The following is an 18492-nucleotide window of genomic DNA, read 5'->3' on the forward strand; positions in this document are numbered from 1 at the left end:
TGTGTTGTGTCATTGCTCTGTACTCTGTGGCATTAGGTCTTTTGCTTCTAATACTCAATTACTTTGCACTCGTTTACATGTTGCCTGTAATCTTCTCAAGGCATTTTATGTGTCCATTTGTCTCCCTAGTTAGACTGTGACCTCCTCAAGGCAGGGACTCTATGGTAGTATATTTCTTATGCTTCTGCTAATGTGTTTTAAAGCTACTTTGGCCACTGCTAATTCTTACTATCGAACAACAACAAAAAAAGCACTTGCATGAACCAAAAGTTTTTGTCTCTTTTGTGTTCCTTAGCTTTCCCACTAAAATATTGCCTGATCTATCACAGTGAAGTGCTTACCTCCTTCATGTTCACAAGTAAACCTCCACAGTATTGTATTGGGATCTCTGTGATGGGGGTATGTATGTGTGTGTGTGTGTGTGTGTAAGTTATTAATAGTCAAAAGTTGGAAAGTCATTTTAGATTTCTAGTATCCAGCTGTGTGACACTTTGTCACACAGAGCTTCCGTTTCTTCTGTTCCGTAAAATGAAGTGACCAGATTAAGTAATCTCTCATATTGCGCCCAGCATGGCTCTAACCTAACATACAAGCCTAACTAGTACCCTTTAGTAGGTATTCCTCATGATCCATGCCTCACTGCTTGGATGGTACTAGGCTCCCATCCCACTAGTCAGTGCTGTCCCTTCCAACAGAGGTTGAGTTTAGGTAAAGTAACACTCACAGTGACAAAATGAGTCTCTGAGGACTCTGCTACAGGTTAAACTGCTTTAATCTATGACCTAGTAACAATTTTCTCAATATTTCCAAAGTGAAACAACTAGGGCTAAGTGGGATTGGTGAGACCCTCATTATGAGCCTCACCACAAGGACTCTGAATGACCCCAGGCCAGCTCTGGGATATGAGTGCTTCTGGAAAAAAAAAAAAAAAAAGTAAGAATCCCTTAGCTTACCTGTTTTTCCCAATCCTTTTCTCTCAGTCCCATTGGTCTCTTTTCCCTCTCTTCATTATCTACTTTGGTGCAATCTGAAGGACCTCATCCAGCTGGCTTTATGTGCCTGGAAATAGTTCTTTCTCTAACACCTTGACTGAGGACAATCTCAGCCTACATGTAAATGGAATTTTACCCATTTCCCTGAGGCCTTGAGAACTCCAGGTGGTGGTGGGGAGACAGTCAAGTCTCCAAGGAGTAAGGCAGAGAGACAACCATCACTAGCCTTGTTCTTGATAAACCTATAGGGAATAGGGCTGGCCAGAGCAAACAGCTGAAGTCTGCTTTTAAAACCTGACCCCTGAGCAGTTATGACTTCTTTGCCACAGTCAAACACCCTGAAGGAACAAGTTGATGGACCTGTGGGCTCAGGACCACGGTCTCAAGGGACACCAAGTTCAATTGGCATAACATACTAGACAAAAACATGTAGAATATTGTTCTACATCCTGCTTTGGTGAGTATGAGTAGTGACTGGGCTCTAAAGGCTTATAAGCACCTATGTAGATGCAACAATTGGTCTATCCTTGTTCAGAGCAAAGAAGAATGAAGAAAACCAAAGATGCATGGAAACAATTAGTTCAAGGGACTAGCGGATCATGCGAACCTCAGCCTACGTGACCATGAGACCAGAGGAACTAGATGGTGTCCGGCTGCCATTGTCAACCACTTGGAAAGGGATCACTGCAGGAGATCCTGGAGAGTGGGAGAACAATGTGAAACAAAACTCAAAATCAGAAAAAAGGCCAGGTTTACTGGTCTGATAGAGACTGGTGAAACCCCCAAGACTATAACCCCTAGTCACCCTTCAGGCCTAAAATTAAACTCACTCCTGGGGCTTCCAGCCAGACAATTAAAAAATATATATATATACACTCACTGCCATTGAGTCAATTGCAACTCATCGTGACCCCCAATGGATTTCCCAGGCAGTAAATCTTTACGTAGATTGCCCAGTCTTGCTTCCACAAAGTGGCTGGTGGGTTTGTATCACCAACCTTCCAGGTAGCAGACAGATGCCTTAGGCACTGTGTTACCAGACCTCCTAGCCAGACAATAGACACGCATATAACGTGTACATTTACACCAGGTAGGCACACTCCTTAGATCAATCATGGGAAATCAGAGGGCAGTATTTGCACAGGGAGATAGTCAGAGGGCAGGAATGTATAGGAAAGAAGGACACAGGGAAGAGGTAACTACAGGGAAGTAGTGGGAAAAGAGATATTCCATTATAGGGACTGCAGTCAATGTCATGGAACAAAATGTGTATGAACTGCTGCATGGAAAATGAATTTGCTCTGTGAAGGTTCACCCAAATCACAATTGAGGAAAAAAACAAACCTGCACTGTCCTGGGACTGTCCTCTAAAGAGACTTAAAATGGATCCTATAATCATTCCATTCTTCCCCTTTTCCATTTCATAACTACTAGCTGTTGATGAAAATGACATGGCAAGTTGGCCAACAAGGCCTACCTTTTGCTGTATCCTTGGCCTTATCCCATAAACCTTTTACCCTCAACTGTAAATGTTAAGCTAGAAGTAATGGTGAGCAATCTCCTAACAGGAAGAAAGGACACTCTTGAGATGGAGTACACTTGGGAGCCTGCCAGTGGTGACGTGGGGCGGCTGTGCTGCTCTTCGTAGCCTGCCCTTCCTTGGGCCTGTCCTCAGCAGAGGTTCTCTCACTTGTTATTCCTCAGGAAGAAGGGAAAGAGAAGCCCCACTGGCAAGAACAGAGCCTTGGGGAGCCACAAAAGTGGAACAGATCAGCATACACCTAGAAAGGAATGAGTCAGTGAAGTCAGAAACGGAGGAACATGATCACAGCGAGAAACAAAGGCACCGAGCGACAGAGTGGACAAGATCTCCAAGAATAAAAAGACAGAAGGGAAGGGGGGTGGACATAAAGCTACTCACACTCCTCTGGATTGCCTGGGCAGGAGCAACGTGGTGCCAAAAAGGCCGTCACAGGGTTCTCGTATTCACTTTTTAATAAACAATAGTTCAGAAGAAGCAACCCCAGCTGTAGACCAAGTAATCTAGTTAGATATTCCTCTAAAAAAGTGTACTTTTCCCCTCTGGCCCTCAGCTGTATGACTCTGAACTCAGAGCTGCTTTTTTTCAAAGTATACATATATTTTTCTTTTTATTTTGATTTGGGTAAAAGTTTACAGAGCAAATTCATTTTCCATTACAGCAGTTAATACACATTTTGTTTCATGACATTGACTATAATTCCCCAGTGTAACAGCTCCCTTCCCACTTCCTCCCTGTAGTTACCTCTTCTCTGTGTCCTTCCCTCCCCTGCACTCCTGCCCCCCTCCCAGCTGTCTCCCTATGCAAACACTGCCCTTCTGTTCTCCTATGATTGATCGCTCCAAGGAGTGTATCTACCTGATGTAAATGTTCACCCCACATGCCGTGTCTATTGCTTGGCTGGAAGCCATGGAGTGATGAACTCAGAGCTTCTTCATTTACTCTTACTCTTTAGAGGGAGGGCTGTTCTATGCAATTCCCAGGCTGGCCAGCAGTCATCTTAGAATAACCCCAAATGTCACACTTCTGTCCTCATTCCTAGTATAAAACTCCATGTGGCAGGGAATGAAGACTAAGGATCAAAGATTACCAGATTAATTTGCCTAAAACCAATTCACCTACAGTCAGTCTAAAATAAATATCAAATCTGCAGCATTTCAAAGGACTTAGATTCACCCTTTTACTTTTTACTGTGGTTGTCTGCATAACCTTGAATTGTTAGTCAACTGAATATGCTACATGCCTATTTGCTTGTTTAGAACACATTGGCATTTTAACAGCAGAAATATAGAAGTTATGCCAAACTCTGTACTGAGCTCCACTGCATTTTTCAAACCATCTAATTTGTAAAGGAATACTGAATTAGGAAACATAAAACAATACACAAAATGTCTGTACCAATTATATTTATTGCTAGAAACTTTAAACTTCTCTTTTTAAAAGTGTGTGAAAAGTAGATTAACAGAAAAAAAGACATTCATAGAGGCAGGAAGCAATCTCATCATTTACAAGGTGCTGCAAATTTGATAATTTATAAAACTCAGAAGTATTCTTGGATGAATAGATATAAATCCTTGAAATACCCAAAGCATGACAAAAAGAACTGGACACCTAAATGGATATAAAGACATCCAAAAAGGGGACTGAGCTTTTGGCAAACTGATCATTAAGTGGACTGAACTTTTAAGCCAACACATTTCCAGTGAATGGATTTTAAGATCTCTAGTTTTAGATGAACTAGTTTCAGCCAACTGACTAGAACTAAATCAAAGTGGTTTGCTCCTTCTGGCTCCCCAGAATCCCAGAAGTTTGGGGTTGCAGTAGATATAATCCTAGGGTCCTTCTGAGAGATGGCCAATCTGGAGAGGTGAGCTCAGCTAGGGAACCAAGTGTGAAGGTAACCTCAGGAGTGAGTGTGAGTGTGGGTGAGCCTACATGTGTACAAGAGATAATACACCATGTGTGCATACATGGGGCTGGAGGACTGAGGAGTGTGCAGGGATCGTGGCTAGCCTGAAGCTCCCCAGATGTCCTACCCAGCAAACTGCACACCCACACATTACCTCCCACAGCTAAGGAGAAGAGGAACCAATTACAGGCACCCACCTTGCTTCCCCCAGGCCTATGTGAGTCCCTGAGAAACGGGCAATACAGGTAGCAGGCTCACCCAGAGCCGGTCCCATTCCCAGCAGAGGGGTGAGGTGCTCTCCTACTCCTTAGAACAGGCCAAGAAATAACTCATTTAAAAGACTGAGTCTCCACTTCTTCATCCAGATGGAGAGGTAAGATACTGTGGTAGGAACCTGGCTTGCCCCATATCTAACATGGCTTGCCCCATATCTAACACATGTGGAGAACAAAAGAGCAAGGAGCTCCCAGGATGTCCTCGCTCTTTTCCTGTAATTGAGAACCAAAACATTGCTTGACTTACACACAAATATATACTAGAGATACAGATTGGAATCAGATATTCAGAAAGCACTGGAATTTGCCTGTGTGTGCGCCTGACTATAAGCTACAGCACAGGCTGCACACATGCAGAGAAAGCCAGTCATTCCCATCGGCAATGGGAAAGTTTCTGTGTCTACAATCATTTGGAATGTCATAATCTTTGGGTCTCTGGCCCTAGGGCCCTCCCAGAGGAATCTACTCCCAGGCCAGCAGAATGCATTCCTTGCTTCTGCTCGCCTGAGGGCCCACTGACCAGAAGAGTGTGTCAATGGTGGTGGTGGCAGCGGTGGTGGCGGCAGTTCAGATATAGTTGCTAGGGGCCTGTCGGGCGTTGAGCCGCTGTATGTGACAGCTGTGGCAGAGCAAGTGCCCATCCAGAGGGAAGCAGCAACAGCCCTCCTCATCACTCAGCTGCATCCGGCAATCCTAGGAAAGGAGAACACCTGTTTCACCCCAGCCCAGGCACTCTGGACACGGAGGACATTCTGGGAGTATGCTTCACTCAACACCAGACTCCTGACAGCTAGCAGAAAGGTTTGTGGAACTTGTGGTAGAAGGGATGGGCTCCAGGAGAAATCAGAAAATACTTCAGCTGGACACCAGGTGTCGCTGCTGCAGCAGGAATAACGAACCAGGCCCCCTTTCCAGCAGTTAACTAGAGTCTTGACTCTAGAGAAGCCAGATCCAGAAAGGACTAAGCAACCACAACCAGAAGAGTGGCTGGAGGATGAAAATGGGATTAGAGACATCAGAGCACCTTCCTGGTTTTCCATTCCTTTCATCTTTCCCATAGATGCCAAGCTAATCTAAAACTCAACTTTTTCTTCTCCCTCCCCTATTCTATTGCTTAAAATCAGGAAAGATGTGTGTCAGGGTTGTGTCTTTTCACCACACTTAACCAAGCTGTATGCTAAACAATCTAAGAAGCTGAAGAACAACATGGCATCAGGATTGGAGGAAGACTCATTGACACTCCTCGGAAGGAAGGTTGGGCAATCCTACTTCCGTAGTGATACTGCCTCGGAAACCCAAGGAGGGGTCGCTATGAGTCAGGTTTGACTTGATGGCACATAACAACAACGATATGCTGATGACATAACTTTGCTTCCTGAAAGTGAAGGTGACTTGAAACACTTATTGATGATCAAAGACTACAGTCTTCAGTAAGGACTACACCTCACAGAAAGAAAACTAAAATCCTCACAATTGGACCAATAAGCAACATTAAGATAAACAGAGAAAAGATTAAAGCTGCCAAGGATTTCATTTCACTTGGATCCACAGCAACAGACCATGGAAGCAAGAGTCAAGAAATCAAAAGACACGTTGCACTGGGCAGATCTGCTGCACAAGACCTCTTTAACCATTTCAAGACTGAATTTGAATTTTCTGTTGAAACCATGTATTTCCAGTAATGGAAGACATCCTGAGTGAGATGGAAAAAAAATTTTTTTTGAGGTAATAGGAATTTCAATACAATTAGTGAGACACATATGTCCCGAGGGGATCTCTGGTGCTGGGGTTGGTAAGATGAGGCCCATTTCTTCAGAGTCACAGAGTTATGCAGGCCTCCACCAGAAGGCAGCATGCACTAAAAGTGTTAGGAGAGTCCCACTAAACCCCAGAGGTAGAAAATAGAGGTGGGCACTGCATATCCCACAGGTCATAAAAGTGTGAAAGTGTTAAAAGCAAAAGATGTCACTTTGAGGACTAAGGCGAGCCTGACACAAGCCATTTTATCTTCAATTGCCTCCTGTGCATGTGACAGCTGGACAACAAATAAGAAGACAATGAATAAAGAAGAATCGATACATTTGAATTATGGTGTTGCAAACAATACTGAATATACATGGACTGCCAGAGGAACAAACAAATCTGTCTTGGGGAAAATACAGGAGAATGCTCCTTAGAAATGAGAATGGCAAGACTGCATCTCATGTACTTTGGACATGTTATCAGGAGGGACCAGTCCCTGGAGAAAGACATCATGCTTGGTAAAGTAGGGGATCAGTGAAAAAGAAAAAAACCTTCAAAGACATGGATCAACACAGTAGGTACAACAAGGAGCTCAAACATAGCATCAAATGTGAGGACCAGGCAGTGTTTTCTTCTGTTATAAATGGAGTCGGAATTAATTCGACAGCACCTAACGACAACCCCCATTCCGATTCTCTTCCAGCAACCTGGCCCCCAATACTGACCTCACAGTGGTAGCACTCAAAGTGATAATCCCGGTCCATGGATATCACCCTCACGATGTCCTCACAGCCCTGAAATAGACAGATCCCCATGGGGATGTGAGCAGCATAATAACCCTATCTCATCCCCTTATACAGGCCCCACTCCTGCCCCAATGGGAAGATCATACAAAGGCCCCTGAGCCTCTCTGCAATCATCAGTAGTTTTTGAGATGGCCTCCAAAAAGCCTACCAGAACTTCCCCCTCAACCTCTCTGGTGTGGCTCTAGCAAAGCATACCCCCACCTGGGACCTCATCTTTCTCTCTCTGTATAGAGGCCTGGCCTTACCCAACTCTCCCAGCTGTGAGGCAAGCAGAGGAAAGGGAGGGCAGGCAGCACAGTAAATCAGACTTAGCTGGGGGCAAGGAGATCCAATAGGTTCTGGTTACTCGTTGGCTTGTGACTTCTCTCACTAGGCACACCTTGGCACACAGTTTATTTAGATAATTTCTGAGTCTTTCCCACCTTTTTCTAGCCCTTACATCTGGGATCTGGTGACCTTGACCTCAAAGTTTCCTCCTCAAAGTTTTCTTGACCTCAAAGCACAGAAGAGATGGAGGCTGTCAGACACGTCCAGGCCAGATGTGAGGGTCAGAGTGGTGACCGAGGGCAGAGTCACACGGGAATCTTTGCAGAGTGCATTCCTCAGCACCACCACTTCCCGCAGGAAGCCAAGCAGTATTGTCCCTTCCCCAGAGGCAGCAGTGCTGGCTGCCCTTCAGGAAAACCCAGACATACTGACCTCTGAGGGGAGGATGGGTTGGCCGCAGGCTGCACATTTGGGGGCATAATTTCTGAAAAAGAAAAGGAAAAAATGAGCTGAGATTGAGGACTCCCCGGGCCCAACCCCATACTGTACCCAAAGGGGTGAACTCACTTGTGGTAGTCAGTGACACAGTACACCTGGTTGGAGAAATCCACTGTGAAGGGGATGCCATCCAGGCACTTGTTGCAAACGATGCATCGGAAGCAGCCGGGGTGATAGGACTTCCCCATTGCCTGCAGGATCTGACTCACAAGATGGGAGGAGAGTCAGTCTCCCAGCCCCAGTCCCAGCTCTCCCTCTATCCATTATGTTGCCTGCTGCTACGACCAACCTCAACCAACCCCTGGCACCCTACCAAAATAATGCCTTGTAGTCTGAGAGGACTAAGGAGTCCTAAAAGGCATGCAGAGACCCTGAAAAAGGTCTTAGAGAGCATGTAAGCCCAGAGCTTCTCAACTTTGGCTGCATATTAGATTACATGGGGAGCTTTTAAAAAACATCAAAGCACCCAAACCACAATAAAATGTTTTTTGAAAAAAAAAAAGCAAAGCACATGAATGCCTGTGTGCCTCCTCTCCCTCAGGCCTATTAAATCACAATTTCTGGTGATGGGACCCAGGCATTGGAATTATTTTAGTTCTTTCCCAGGTGATCTGCTATCAGGGTTAAGACCTTCTGATCTAATCTAACCCCTCTCTACAGAAAAGAAAAGTAAATTCCAACTCATCCTCGTCAACAGTAGAAAAAAAGTTAAGACCCAAGACCCCTCACCCCTAGTTCAGACTAGAGGGCATAACTGTACCTACAGAATTAGGGAGGTGCTAGGTCATGGAAGCTTGGGACAGCAGGGTTAGGAACGCTATCTGATTCCATGGACAAAAGGAAACCACTGTCAACAGTTGCTCTGAGTAGGAATGGGATGAAAGTGATTCATCTGGTGATAGGTTTCAGCTCCCACCTTCTCTCAGTGCCCATTTAGCCCTGTTCCCACCTTTGGCCTCTCAGCCTCACAGAGTCCCATCTGAAAACACTTTCCTTACCTTCTCTAAAATCAAGTGACCACAGACACAGCATTTCTCAGCTGCCTCCTGAAACCCTGAAAACTGAGAAGAAAAGAGGAAGGGAGGACGTTGCCAAACTGTGAATGCCCTGCTGGTGCAACCTCAGTGCACCACCAAGGGATTTCCAATGTAGGAGCCAATTCCAGGCCTGAACGATCCCTCACTCACCAGATAATCTTCCTCACAGTACACAGAGCCATTGACGCTGTAGAAAGCCTTGCAACGCAAAGTTCGCCCTGGAAGCAGCAGAGAAGGGGCTGGAGCCTACTGAGGAGCTGGCTTCCCCCAGTCTGGGGTCAACCCTCCCCTATGCCATACAGCATATTTAAATCTGGACTTTATTTGGTGATTTTCCTCCTAACTGCTGTCTGTCCTCCCTTGCCACATAACAATCCCATCTGATGCAAGTCCAATTTGCTTTGGCCTCGTTCCAGCCAACTTCCCCTGTCCTCTGCTCACTGCTCCTCTTCAACAGTTTTTCATGAACCTCCCCCTAAGGGAGTGCTTTCCTCTCCAGCACTTGGTGTATGGGGGGCCACTCCGGGAAGCAAAGCTGACCACACACTGGAGTACCTGGTAAAGGAGCTCTATGAACAAGGTGCCATTCAATTCTCAAGAATCACATTGTCACAGGCTTTGCCCTCTGGGACCTTTCAACCTAGGACCCTCTTTGCTACCTGGCTCTCAGTCCCGTCTCCCTCCCTCTGGGGACAGGCTCCACAGAGGTCAGGAGATATTGGAATTACTACTGGGGACAAAGTGCTTAGTTTAGGAGCAAAGCCAGTCCCCTTTCCTGCTGCACCAGGCTGCTTTTCCAAGATTAGAGAGACCCAATGTCTCCACAGTCCTCTGCAAACAGACAAGGCAGGACCATTCCCTTATGCTACACCCAGGAACTGCTCTGGGGTGTCTAAATTGTCAGGGTAGGGAAGGACTGAGAGCAGGGCAAGGAATGGGAAAGGTACTCACTTTACCCTCTTTCAATTCTCTACTTCCAGCTCTGCCTAGTGATTTATAAAAGCTGACTTAGAGCATGAGACAGAGAAGAGGAAAAGAGAGGCATACTCAGAAGATGCCCTATAAACAGAAGGACAGACAAACAGATGAGCCTAGATAGAGATTCAGGCAGAGGCTGGAGGAGGGAGAGAAAAGCTGAGTGCTGGAGTCAGACAGGCAGAGATAGGAGATTAAAGGTTTAGCAAAGGAATCAGAATGGGCAAGCCGTGGGGAGGGGGTGCTGTGGGAGGGGCAGGGGAGTTAAGGCTGCTGGGAGCACCCCCACCCCAAGCGGGCCTCCAGAGCTAACAGCAGCGGGCATTCCTGGAACGTGATGTCATCAGCTTGGCATGGCCCGGTGGCCTGCACTCTACTGAGGTGGCTGAACTCTGACCAGCCAAGAGAAAACCCCCCTCTCTGCCCCCCATGGCTCCTCACTCCCCCAGCCTACTCCCCCCTCCCCACATTCCTGTCTTTCACTGTCGCCCCAGGCAACTCCGGCTGCCCAAGACCAAACCCCACCAAGGAGAGACCAGAGGGCCGGGCGGGAGTCCAGGCTGGGCAATCAGGGAGACAGAAGAAAGAGAGAGGGACAGAGGGAAGGAAAGAGGCTGAACAGCGTAAGGGAGGACTGAGGAGGAGGAAGATCAACTACAGGAATAAGGAAAAAAGGAAGAGACTCCAGAAAGCAGACCCAATGAGGCAGGGGGAGAAACAGGTAGAGCACAGACTGGGGAAGCAGGATGGAAGTGAGGCAGCCGCGGTGGTCAACAAGCATGGCGGGGACCTGATGGCTGGTGCTTGGTAAGCAAATGAAGAGGCAAAAGTTCTCCTCCAGTTTCCCTAAGCACTTGTGAGTGCATGTGTGGTGGACAGAAGGGTGCTAGAGGTCTAGGCCCTGGTCCAGGCCTGGCGGGCTGCACTTACCACAGGAGCAGCAGACAAAGCACTGGGTGTGGTAGAGGCTGTCCAGGGCCTGGCAGGCGTTGCTCTGCCCGTAGATGCCTTTGTTGCACTTGATACAGGTGCCTGAGGGGAGAGAAGAGGTTGTCAGCATCACACTTCACTTTCCAGCTCATGTCCAGTATGAATCCCACTCATTCATGCCTGCTCTTCCCTGAGTGTGCCAGAGGACCACCAAAGACAGTTTCGGGGGAAAGATGACACTTAACTCACTTCTGGGAAAGGAGCGCAGCAAGAAATGGGATGCAGAAAGATCTTGGCTACACAGACCGTTCTTGTTTACTGATTAATCAACATATTTCTGAACATCTATTTTGTGCCCAATACAGTGCTCAATACTGTAGGAAATAAGAGAAAGTCAAAGACATGGTCCCTGCATTTCAGATTATTACAATTTTTGTTGAATGCTAGTCCACAGAGAGATTCAGGAGAACTGGTGAAAACAGGCCAGGGCCTTTCAGAAAGCCTCTCTGCGACCTCAGTTCCCTCATCTGTAAAATGAGCTGCTATTCAGCTACATACTGATTTCTCTTGTTCTGTTATTTCCAGGCTTCCAAAGATGGAAAGGAAGGATATGGCTAGGAGAGGACTCTGTGGCAGAGCAGACCATATGCACACAGCCCTTGTGGGGAAGTGGCTGCTGAGAATGCAGGATGTATTTTAGGGATGAGGGTGGCATAAGAAAGATGAGGGGCACAGAAGGGTGGCAGAACCCCTAATGCTTCCCTTCTACCACAGCAGAGACAAGAGCTTAACTGCTCTTCCCAGATAACCCCCTAAAATATCTAAAATACATACACCTGGCTCTGGTACTCACTTTTCCTGGGTGTGTTCCTTCCTCCCTCCACTCCCCAATTCCAGGCCCATGAGTGAGGGCTAGGGCCTGTCTTTGGGGAGCAGATCCCAACGGGTGCGCCTCACCCCGCCCCACCTCTCCCCCTCGGCACACTGCCACACTCCCTGCCTGTTGGGGCCCATCCCAGTCTTTGCCCAGGGGCTTGAGAGCCCGTGCAGCAGCTGCAGTAATTGATGGGCCCAGGCCTGTCCTGCTCCCACCCTCTGGCAGCTGGGCAAGGCAGTAGCCAAGGAAGAGGGCCCCTACTAGGAGCAGGAGTAGGAGAGTAAGTCAGGTTGGGGCTGGAGGCACAGAAACCTGCAGGGGCTCTGTCAGGGTAGGCAACCTGACCCCCAGGGAGAAGATCTGCCCCTGGACTGTGTATCAGGGGACCTTGTCAGAGCCACCTGTTTGGGAAGCCTTGGGCACTGTGGGAAGACAAGGGGAAACTGCTCAGACATCTCTGCCTCACCTCCCTAAGCACACCCACACTTAGGTTCTTCCTGCCATTTAATCGCACTCCCTCCGAGTTCCTGTCTTACTCTTTGGTTAAGCCACAGAGACTTTCTTCCACCAAGCCCCCTTCTCCTGGGCCACAAAAGGAAACTGTGAAAAGGGCCCTTGTGTCTCAGCCTCCCTGACCAAAGTGGTTTAGCATCATCTGCCCTGGGCTTTTCTGAATGGGGTTGGAAGTGAACTAGAGAAGGCCCTTCCAATCTGCAGCCTAGTTACCTCTGAATTTTCCTCCCATCCATCCTTTCCTGGCTGTTTCTCAAGGAAACATTCACATTTCTAGCCAGAGTTCTAGAGCATGGGGTCCAAGGCAAGGGCATGGGTGATGAGAAAAAAAAGGTGGGAAGGAAATGTCTGGGGCTGAGCTCTCCACTATCAGATTAGCACATATATACATACGTATATATATATATTTTTCTAATATATAGTGCAGTGGTTCCTGTGTGTTTTGGTCAAAAGATCACAGTATCTCCTACAGCTGAAATATATAATCAATACTTGTTGAAATTAACCCAGTGGGGGAGGGGAGACAGCGACCAGGTTTCCTTAACAGCAACAGGAAGTAAGGGGCAACTTCTAGTCTGAGTTCAGGGCAGGTGATAGCCAGAACTCCAGATTAAATTATTCTTGGCAGTTACACAGGATTGTTACCCAGCCAAGGGGGATGGTGTTCCAATGGTCATGGCTTCTGCCCTGACTTCCGGAGGACAGGGAAAATAGAGCTGGCACGACCGGTCTCCTTCCCTTAAAAGCCCACGCACGCATGGAGCCATTAGAACGGGGCGGGGCAGCAGTTGGGTCTCCACTTCTCGCCCTAGGTGCTCCATCCTACCGCCCAGCTTCCATTTCCACGACAGCGGCCACGGCTCCGCGACCGCGAGAAAGCATTCCCCCACCCCCCAAAACTCCTGCGTCGCCCAGCGCCGCCGCAGCCCGCCCCGCCCGGAGCACCTGGAGCGCTGGGGCAGGAGCCGGCACGCACCCGGCTCGCCCGCCCCGCCCCCCAATCCGTGCATTCCCCGAATTCCTGGGGGTGGAGCCTGGGCCGGGTGGGGGCGCCGCACGCAGAAGCCTGCAGGGGCACCGCCGTGGGGGGGGGGAGGCAAGATGGGGTATGTTCTTACCGCCACACTGGGTCCCCTCCCTACGAAGCCTTCTACCAAAAGAACCCGAGGTTCTACTATTCGAGAAATCAGGACTCATGAGATGACCAGGGGGGTTAAGTTTAGCAGGAACTAGGTGCCCTGGTCTATTTGAAACCCCGTGGGACGTTCCAGAAAGCGCTCTGCCCTTCGTGCCTCTTTTCTACCTCCGCGTCTCCGCCTTTAACCTGGGGGCACCAGCAATTTCAGCCGTCCGGGTAGTGGGGAACCGAATGCGGAGACGGGTGTCCCTTTTGGTCCCTAATCATTTATTTTCTCTCTTACCGTAGTAGTCCTCTCTGGTCTCCTGCTCCCGCATCCGGGCCCGAGCGGCCTCCGGAGCAAAGGGTCCTGGCGGCTCCTCCGCACCCGACGGCTCAATCCCCGAGGGCTCCCCCCCGGCGCCGGCTTCTCGCCCACTCGTGCCCACCGCCAGACGCAGCAACGCTGTTAGCTCATCCTGATAGCGGGCGCCCACGGCGCAGTCTCCATAGCCGGTCACCGAGTGTCGTCCAGGTTGCGCCCCGCGTCTCTCCAAGGGCCCCGGCGCTCCCACTCCAGCCCCGGCTAGAGCTCCGGGGCTGCCCAGTGCCGGGGGATACGAGTGGCGGCTCTCCTGGCAGCCGAACCCCGCGGGCCGGTGAGCGCACAGTCGGTCCAGGGCGGCATGGAGCTCCGGGTAGGCGGGGGAGACCCCTCCAGAGGAATAACCTGCTGGAGCCCCGGCCAGGGGCGGGCCAAACAGGCACGGCCCGACGGGCAGAGGACTACCGTGGCGCTGGTCGTAGCCCATGCTGATGCCGCTGGTGCGATTGCTGCAGGGCCGGCTACCTCCGGCTCCGCCAGCCCCCGCCCCGTCCAGCAGCAGGCTGCCCCGGGGACTGGACGGCTTGCTCGCATCGCTGGCCGAGCTACTGGCGAAGCTGGAGCGGGGGCTCAGGGCCGGCGCCGTAGTCTCCAGGCGAAAGTCGGGGGGCAATGACTGAGGTAGAGGCAAGGCCCGGGTCGGGGGCGGCCCCCCGGGAAAGGCACCTTCGTAGCGCTGCGCCTCAAAGGAGCTGCGCGGGTTCCGATCAGCGTCCAGGGGGCCTTGCTCTCGAGTCGGCTCCAACGGCTCATCCCCGTGTCCCCCAGAAGCTCCTCGGGGCCCGGATTTCCTAGGTCCTCCCAACCCACTCTGTCGCCCCTTGCTCGGCCCAGGGGTCCCATCGGACCCAGACCGGCTAGATTCACCCTTTCTGCGGCCGAACTTAGCGCTGCCGGAGTCCGAGAGTCTTAACTTCTCCAGCAGACGACTGGCTTTCTCCCCTAACCGCTCCATGCCCTCGGGTCTGGGGCCTGCAGCCCCTTCCCTGCCCGGCACCCTGCAGCGTTTCGGTGGCCGCTTCTCTTCCCCTGTGGCCGGACTCTAGTTCCCCAGGGACGCAGGGCGGGCACAGGGGCTTAGCGGGCAGCCAGGATGCCCGGCGCCAGGAATCCTGCAGCATCCCCCAGCGAGAGGGGCTGCGTCCTCCCGCGCATCAGGGGTTTAGCGGGGCTGGAAAGGCCTACGGCCGCAGCTGTCCTGTCCGCCGGTCTATCTGTTCATGCGTCGACTAGCCCTGCTGCCCCACGGTCCCGGCCTCCACGCCCGCCCCCCTCACTCTCACACACCGCACAGACTAAGACTTCTCTCCCAAACTTTTGTCTGCCTGGCCGGATCTACTTTCCGGGAAGGGCGGAGCGCCGCGTTTGCGAGCAGGAGAGAGGGGGGGTGTCTGCGCAGGGATCTCTGGTACGCCGAATGGGGGGGGTTTGGCGCTGTTGTGTCTTGGAGGTGGACATCTGCCGACTGAAGGCGAAAGAAGGCAAGGGGCAGTTTGGGAAGCTGCTACTATATCCCTCACGAACTGGAACGAGAAAGTGTGTGTGTGTCGAGGAAGGGGACTCTTTGTAGTTGGAATGCGCGGAGGGACACGATGGAATGTCGCGTTCTCAGACGGAGCGACAGCAGGCATGTTCTGCGCACATACCGTGACTTTGTTCCTAGTGTGAAAACTGTGGGAGAGATGGAGAGAGACTGATACAGAGTGCTGAGACATGGAGAGAGACATAAGAAGGAAGACAGGGAGAAAAAAAAAGTAGATTTATAAAGAGGTTCAGAGGCGTGGACGTGAAGACAGTCGTGAAAAGCGAGGAAGCCCCTGATAGGTGATGGAAGACAGGTAGCGAGCGAAAAAAGGGAGAGAGGAAGCAAACGAGAGCGTGGGCGGTGCAGCTGTCCAAGAATGGATAAAGAAAAAAGACAAACTTGTGTAAAACAGAATGAGAGACAAGTAGATAGTCTGCAATAAAGAACCACTTTCTGGACTCAAAGCTCCCATGACGGTGCTGAGAGCGCGTGCAAGTTAGTGTTTCTAAAGAAAAAGGAGTGAGGAAAAGGTTTGGTACCCTTACCTCTCTGGCTAGGATAGTGATGGATAGACCCTCGCTGGTGTTAGGAAATGAGATTTTTAGCAAATATTTCAGATGACTACATGGATAGGCTGGGAAGGAAGATGGGGCAATCTGCTTCCGTAGCGATACTGCCTTGGAAACCCAAGGAGGGGTCGCTCTGAGTTGGTCCGACTCCACCGCAGTGAGTGAGTGACTGACTACATGGATAGGCCGCCTGGTTTTAGAGCTTGATTGGGCCACAAGAGATTGGTTATAAAGAGCAACTACCAACTTAAAAGGAACAAAGGAAGTGCCAGTTAGAGTAGATAGCAAGTGAGAATGATCAGGGTGGAAAAGGAAGAGGCTAGTATTTGCCCTACTGGAAAGATCAAGAATAACCGTGGCTAAGGCTGAACCTACCTAATTAAATATCAATCAACTTATTTTGCCCAAACTAGCACATCAGAGGTAAGAGGTGGAGAAGGTAGAATGCGAAGGAAAATGACTCTTTTGTATTTTGTTGGTAAGTGAATATGAAAATGATATGCAAGCAAATGATGCATATTATTTTCATGCCACCATTAGACACCCTTTATAATCTTAGTGTAGCCTTGGGGAATGGGGAAGGAAAGGAGGCCGATACCCTTTGGGAAATTAATTTGGCACAAACTATTTGGTTTCTTTGTCCCAGCTGCTTTGTCTCCCTGACCCCATCTCTCCTGAGAAGCAGCCTCTGTATTTCCCCTGGTCAAGCCGTCAGCTTTTCTCTGATCCTGAGGAGAGTTTACTATTAGACTGGAAGCAGGGAGGACTGAGAGGGTGAAGGGCTAACAGGTTGGCTCCAGAAAGTACAGTGAGCAGTGTCTTCAGAATTAACCCTAAGGCTGCTGCTCCTTTCCTGTCTCCAAGTGTTTGAGGAAGTGACAGAAGGGGTAGGACCTGAATTCTTCCTCCCAATTACTTACATCCAAAATATCTGTACAGCCTCAAATATTTGGAAGCTTTGATCTTTTGGGGGAAGGATGGAAGAGTAAATCCTATGAAAAGTTGAGAAGCCATTAAAGGAGGCCCATCCAGGAGTTGGTGGTGTTAGCAATGGGCACAGCTGAGTTCAGCAGTTTGTGTTTTCAGGGAGTAATAGAAAGCAGGGACAAGTGAAGGGGAAGAAGGGTGCAAGATAACTAGTACTGCAGTACAGCTCACAACCTAGGGCCAGCTGTTTGCATTCTGAACTGACCTGGAAGCCCCACAGACCCTCTTCTCCATCTCCAGGGCTTCAGTTACCATCTTTATACAGGTAACTTCCAAATCTCTATGTCCACCCCAGAATTTTGGACTTAAAAACTCACCTGACTACTAGCATCTCCACTTGGTTGTCTCAAAAGCATCCTATGCCTTAAAATGACTTCATCTTCCTTGCCTCCTTGAAACTAGCTCCTCCAGCATTCCCTGAGTAAATGGCACCATTAACCACTTAGCTCCATAAGTGGAATTCTGAGCATCAACCTGTGTCCTCCCTCTCCCTTAATGGTCAAATCCAAGCAATCACCAAGACAACTTTGCTTTCCAAATATATTTCAGGACCTCTGGTAGCGTAGTGCCTGAGGCACTTGACTGCTAACCAGAAGGCTGGTGGGTTTGAACCACTCCTCGGAAGGAAGGTTGGGCAATCTATTTCTATAGTGATACTGCCTTGGAAACCCAAGGAGGGGTTGCTACGAGTCAGGGCTGACTCGAGGGCACATAACAACAACAAATATATTTCAAACCTATCCTTTCCTCATCACCACTACATATGTCAGTCCACCATCTTTTCTCTCCTGAACCACTGCAAAAGTTTCCCTGCTGAGTCTTGCTCCTGCCAATCCACTCTAAAACCCTGAGGTCAAGTGATTCTTCTGAAAGACAAAACTCATCATCTCATTTCCCTGCTTAAAACCTTCCAGTGATTTCTTACTGCCCTTCAGCTAAAGCCTATACTCTTTAATATGGTTTACAAGGTCTCCCTACATCATCCCCTTCTCAAACTCTTCTGCAGTGCTGGACTTTTTCTCTGCTCTCTCCTGCCTCTGGGCTATGCATTTGCTATTCGTTATGTCTGGAACCTCCCCTTGACCTCCCTTTCCCTTCTGGTCAACTCATCCCCATCTTTCAGGCAGCAATTTAAACATCACTCCCTCTAAGAAGCCTTTCCTGACCCCAAGAGTAGGTTAAACAGCTCTGTTACATGCTTCCATTGCACCCTGCACACCCCTATCATTACCCTTATCACAATTCATTTCACTGCATACGTAATGCCCAACTTCCTGACTAGACAATAAAATACATGATCGACATCTGATCAACATTGCATCAATAGCACCTAGCACAGTGCTTCACCCATAGTTAGCAATCGGTATTTGTTGAATGAATGCATATAAAGAAATTTTTACTTCTTAGTCCATTAAAGATGAATAAATTCTGTGCTTCTCTCCCATACACACACACACACACACACACACTCCCACTCCTAAACAGTTTGGCTTGACAGGAGTAAGAAATAGCTACAAAGCTGTGTATACTGCTTAATCACACAGTGG

At 49.3% G+C, this 18492-nt stretch overlaps 1 protein-coding gene across 1 annotated transcript; it reads right to left on the bottom strand.

Moving 5' to 3' along the window:
- Nucleotides 1–5283: 5283 nt before the first annotated feature.
- AJUBA (ajuba LIM protein) lies at nt 5284–14819 on the bottom strand. Its single transcript, XM_007951179.1, has 8 exons — nt 13784–14819; nt 10973–11074; nt 9218–9285; nt 9029–9091; nt 8100–8230; nt 7965–8016; nt 7185–7253; nt 5284–5409 (listed from the first exon to the last, which is right to left on the bottom strand). The coding sequence occupies exons 1-8, from the start codon at nt 14817–14819 to the stop codon at nt 5284–5286; spliced, it is 1647 nt and encodes a 548-aa protein (XP_007949370.1).
- Nucleotides 14820–18492: the final 3673 nt, after the last annotated feature.

This window comes from Orycteropus afer, unplaced genomic scaffold (genome assembly GCF_000298275.1).
Source record: "Orycteropus afer afer isolate SDZICR_OR568_19922 unplaced genomic scaffold, OryAfe1.0 scaffold00292, whole genome shotgun sequence".
Lineage (NCBI taxonomy): Eukaryota > Metazoa > Chordata > Mammalia > Tubulidentata > Orycteropodidae > Orycteropus > Orycteropus afer.

What these genes read in the sequence shown, in the direction of transcription:
- AJUBA (XM_007951179.1), bottom strand. Translation starts at nt 14,819, where the DNA reads ATGGAGCGGTTAGGGGAGAAAGCCAGTCGTCTGCTGGAGAAGTTAAGA. An exon ending in GACCAGAGAGGACTACTACG is followed by an intron (nt 11,075 to 13,783) that starts GTAAGAGAGAAA and finishes CTCTCCCCTCAG; the next exon opens with GCACCTGTATCAAGTGCAAC. An exon ending in GTCACTTGATTTTAGAGAAG is followed by an intron (nt 8,231 to 9,028) that starts GTAAGGAAAGTG and finishes CTTGTGAGTCAG; the next exon opens with ATCCTGCAGGCAATGGGGAA.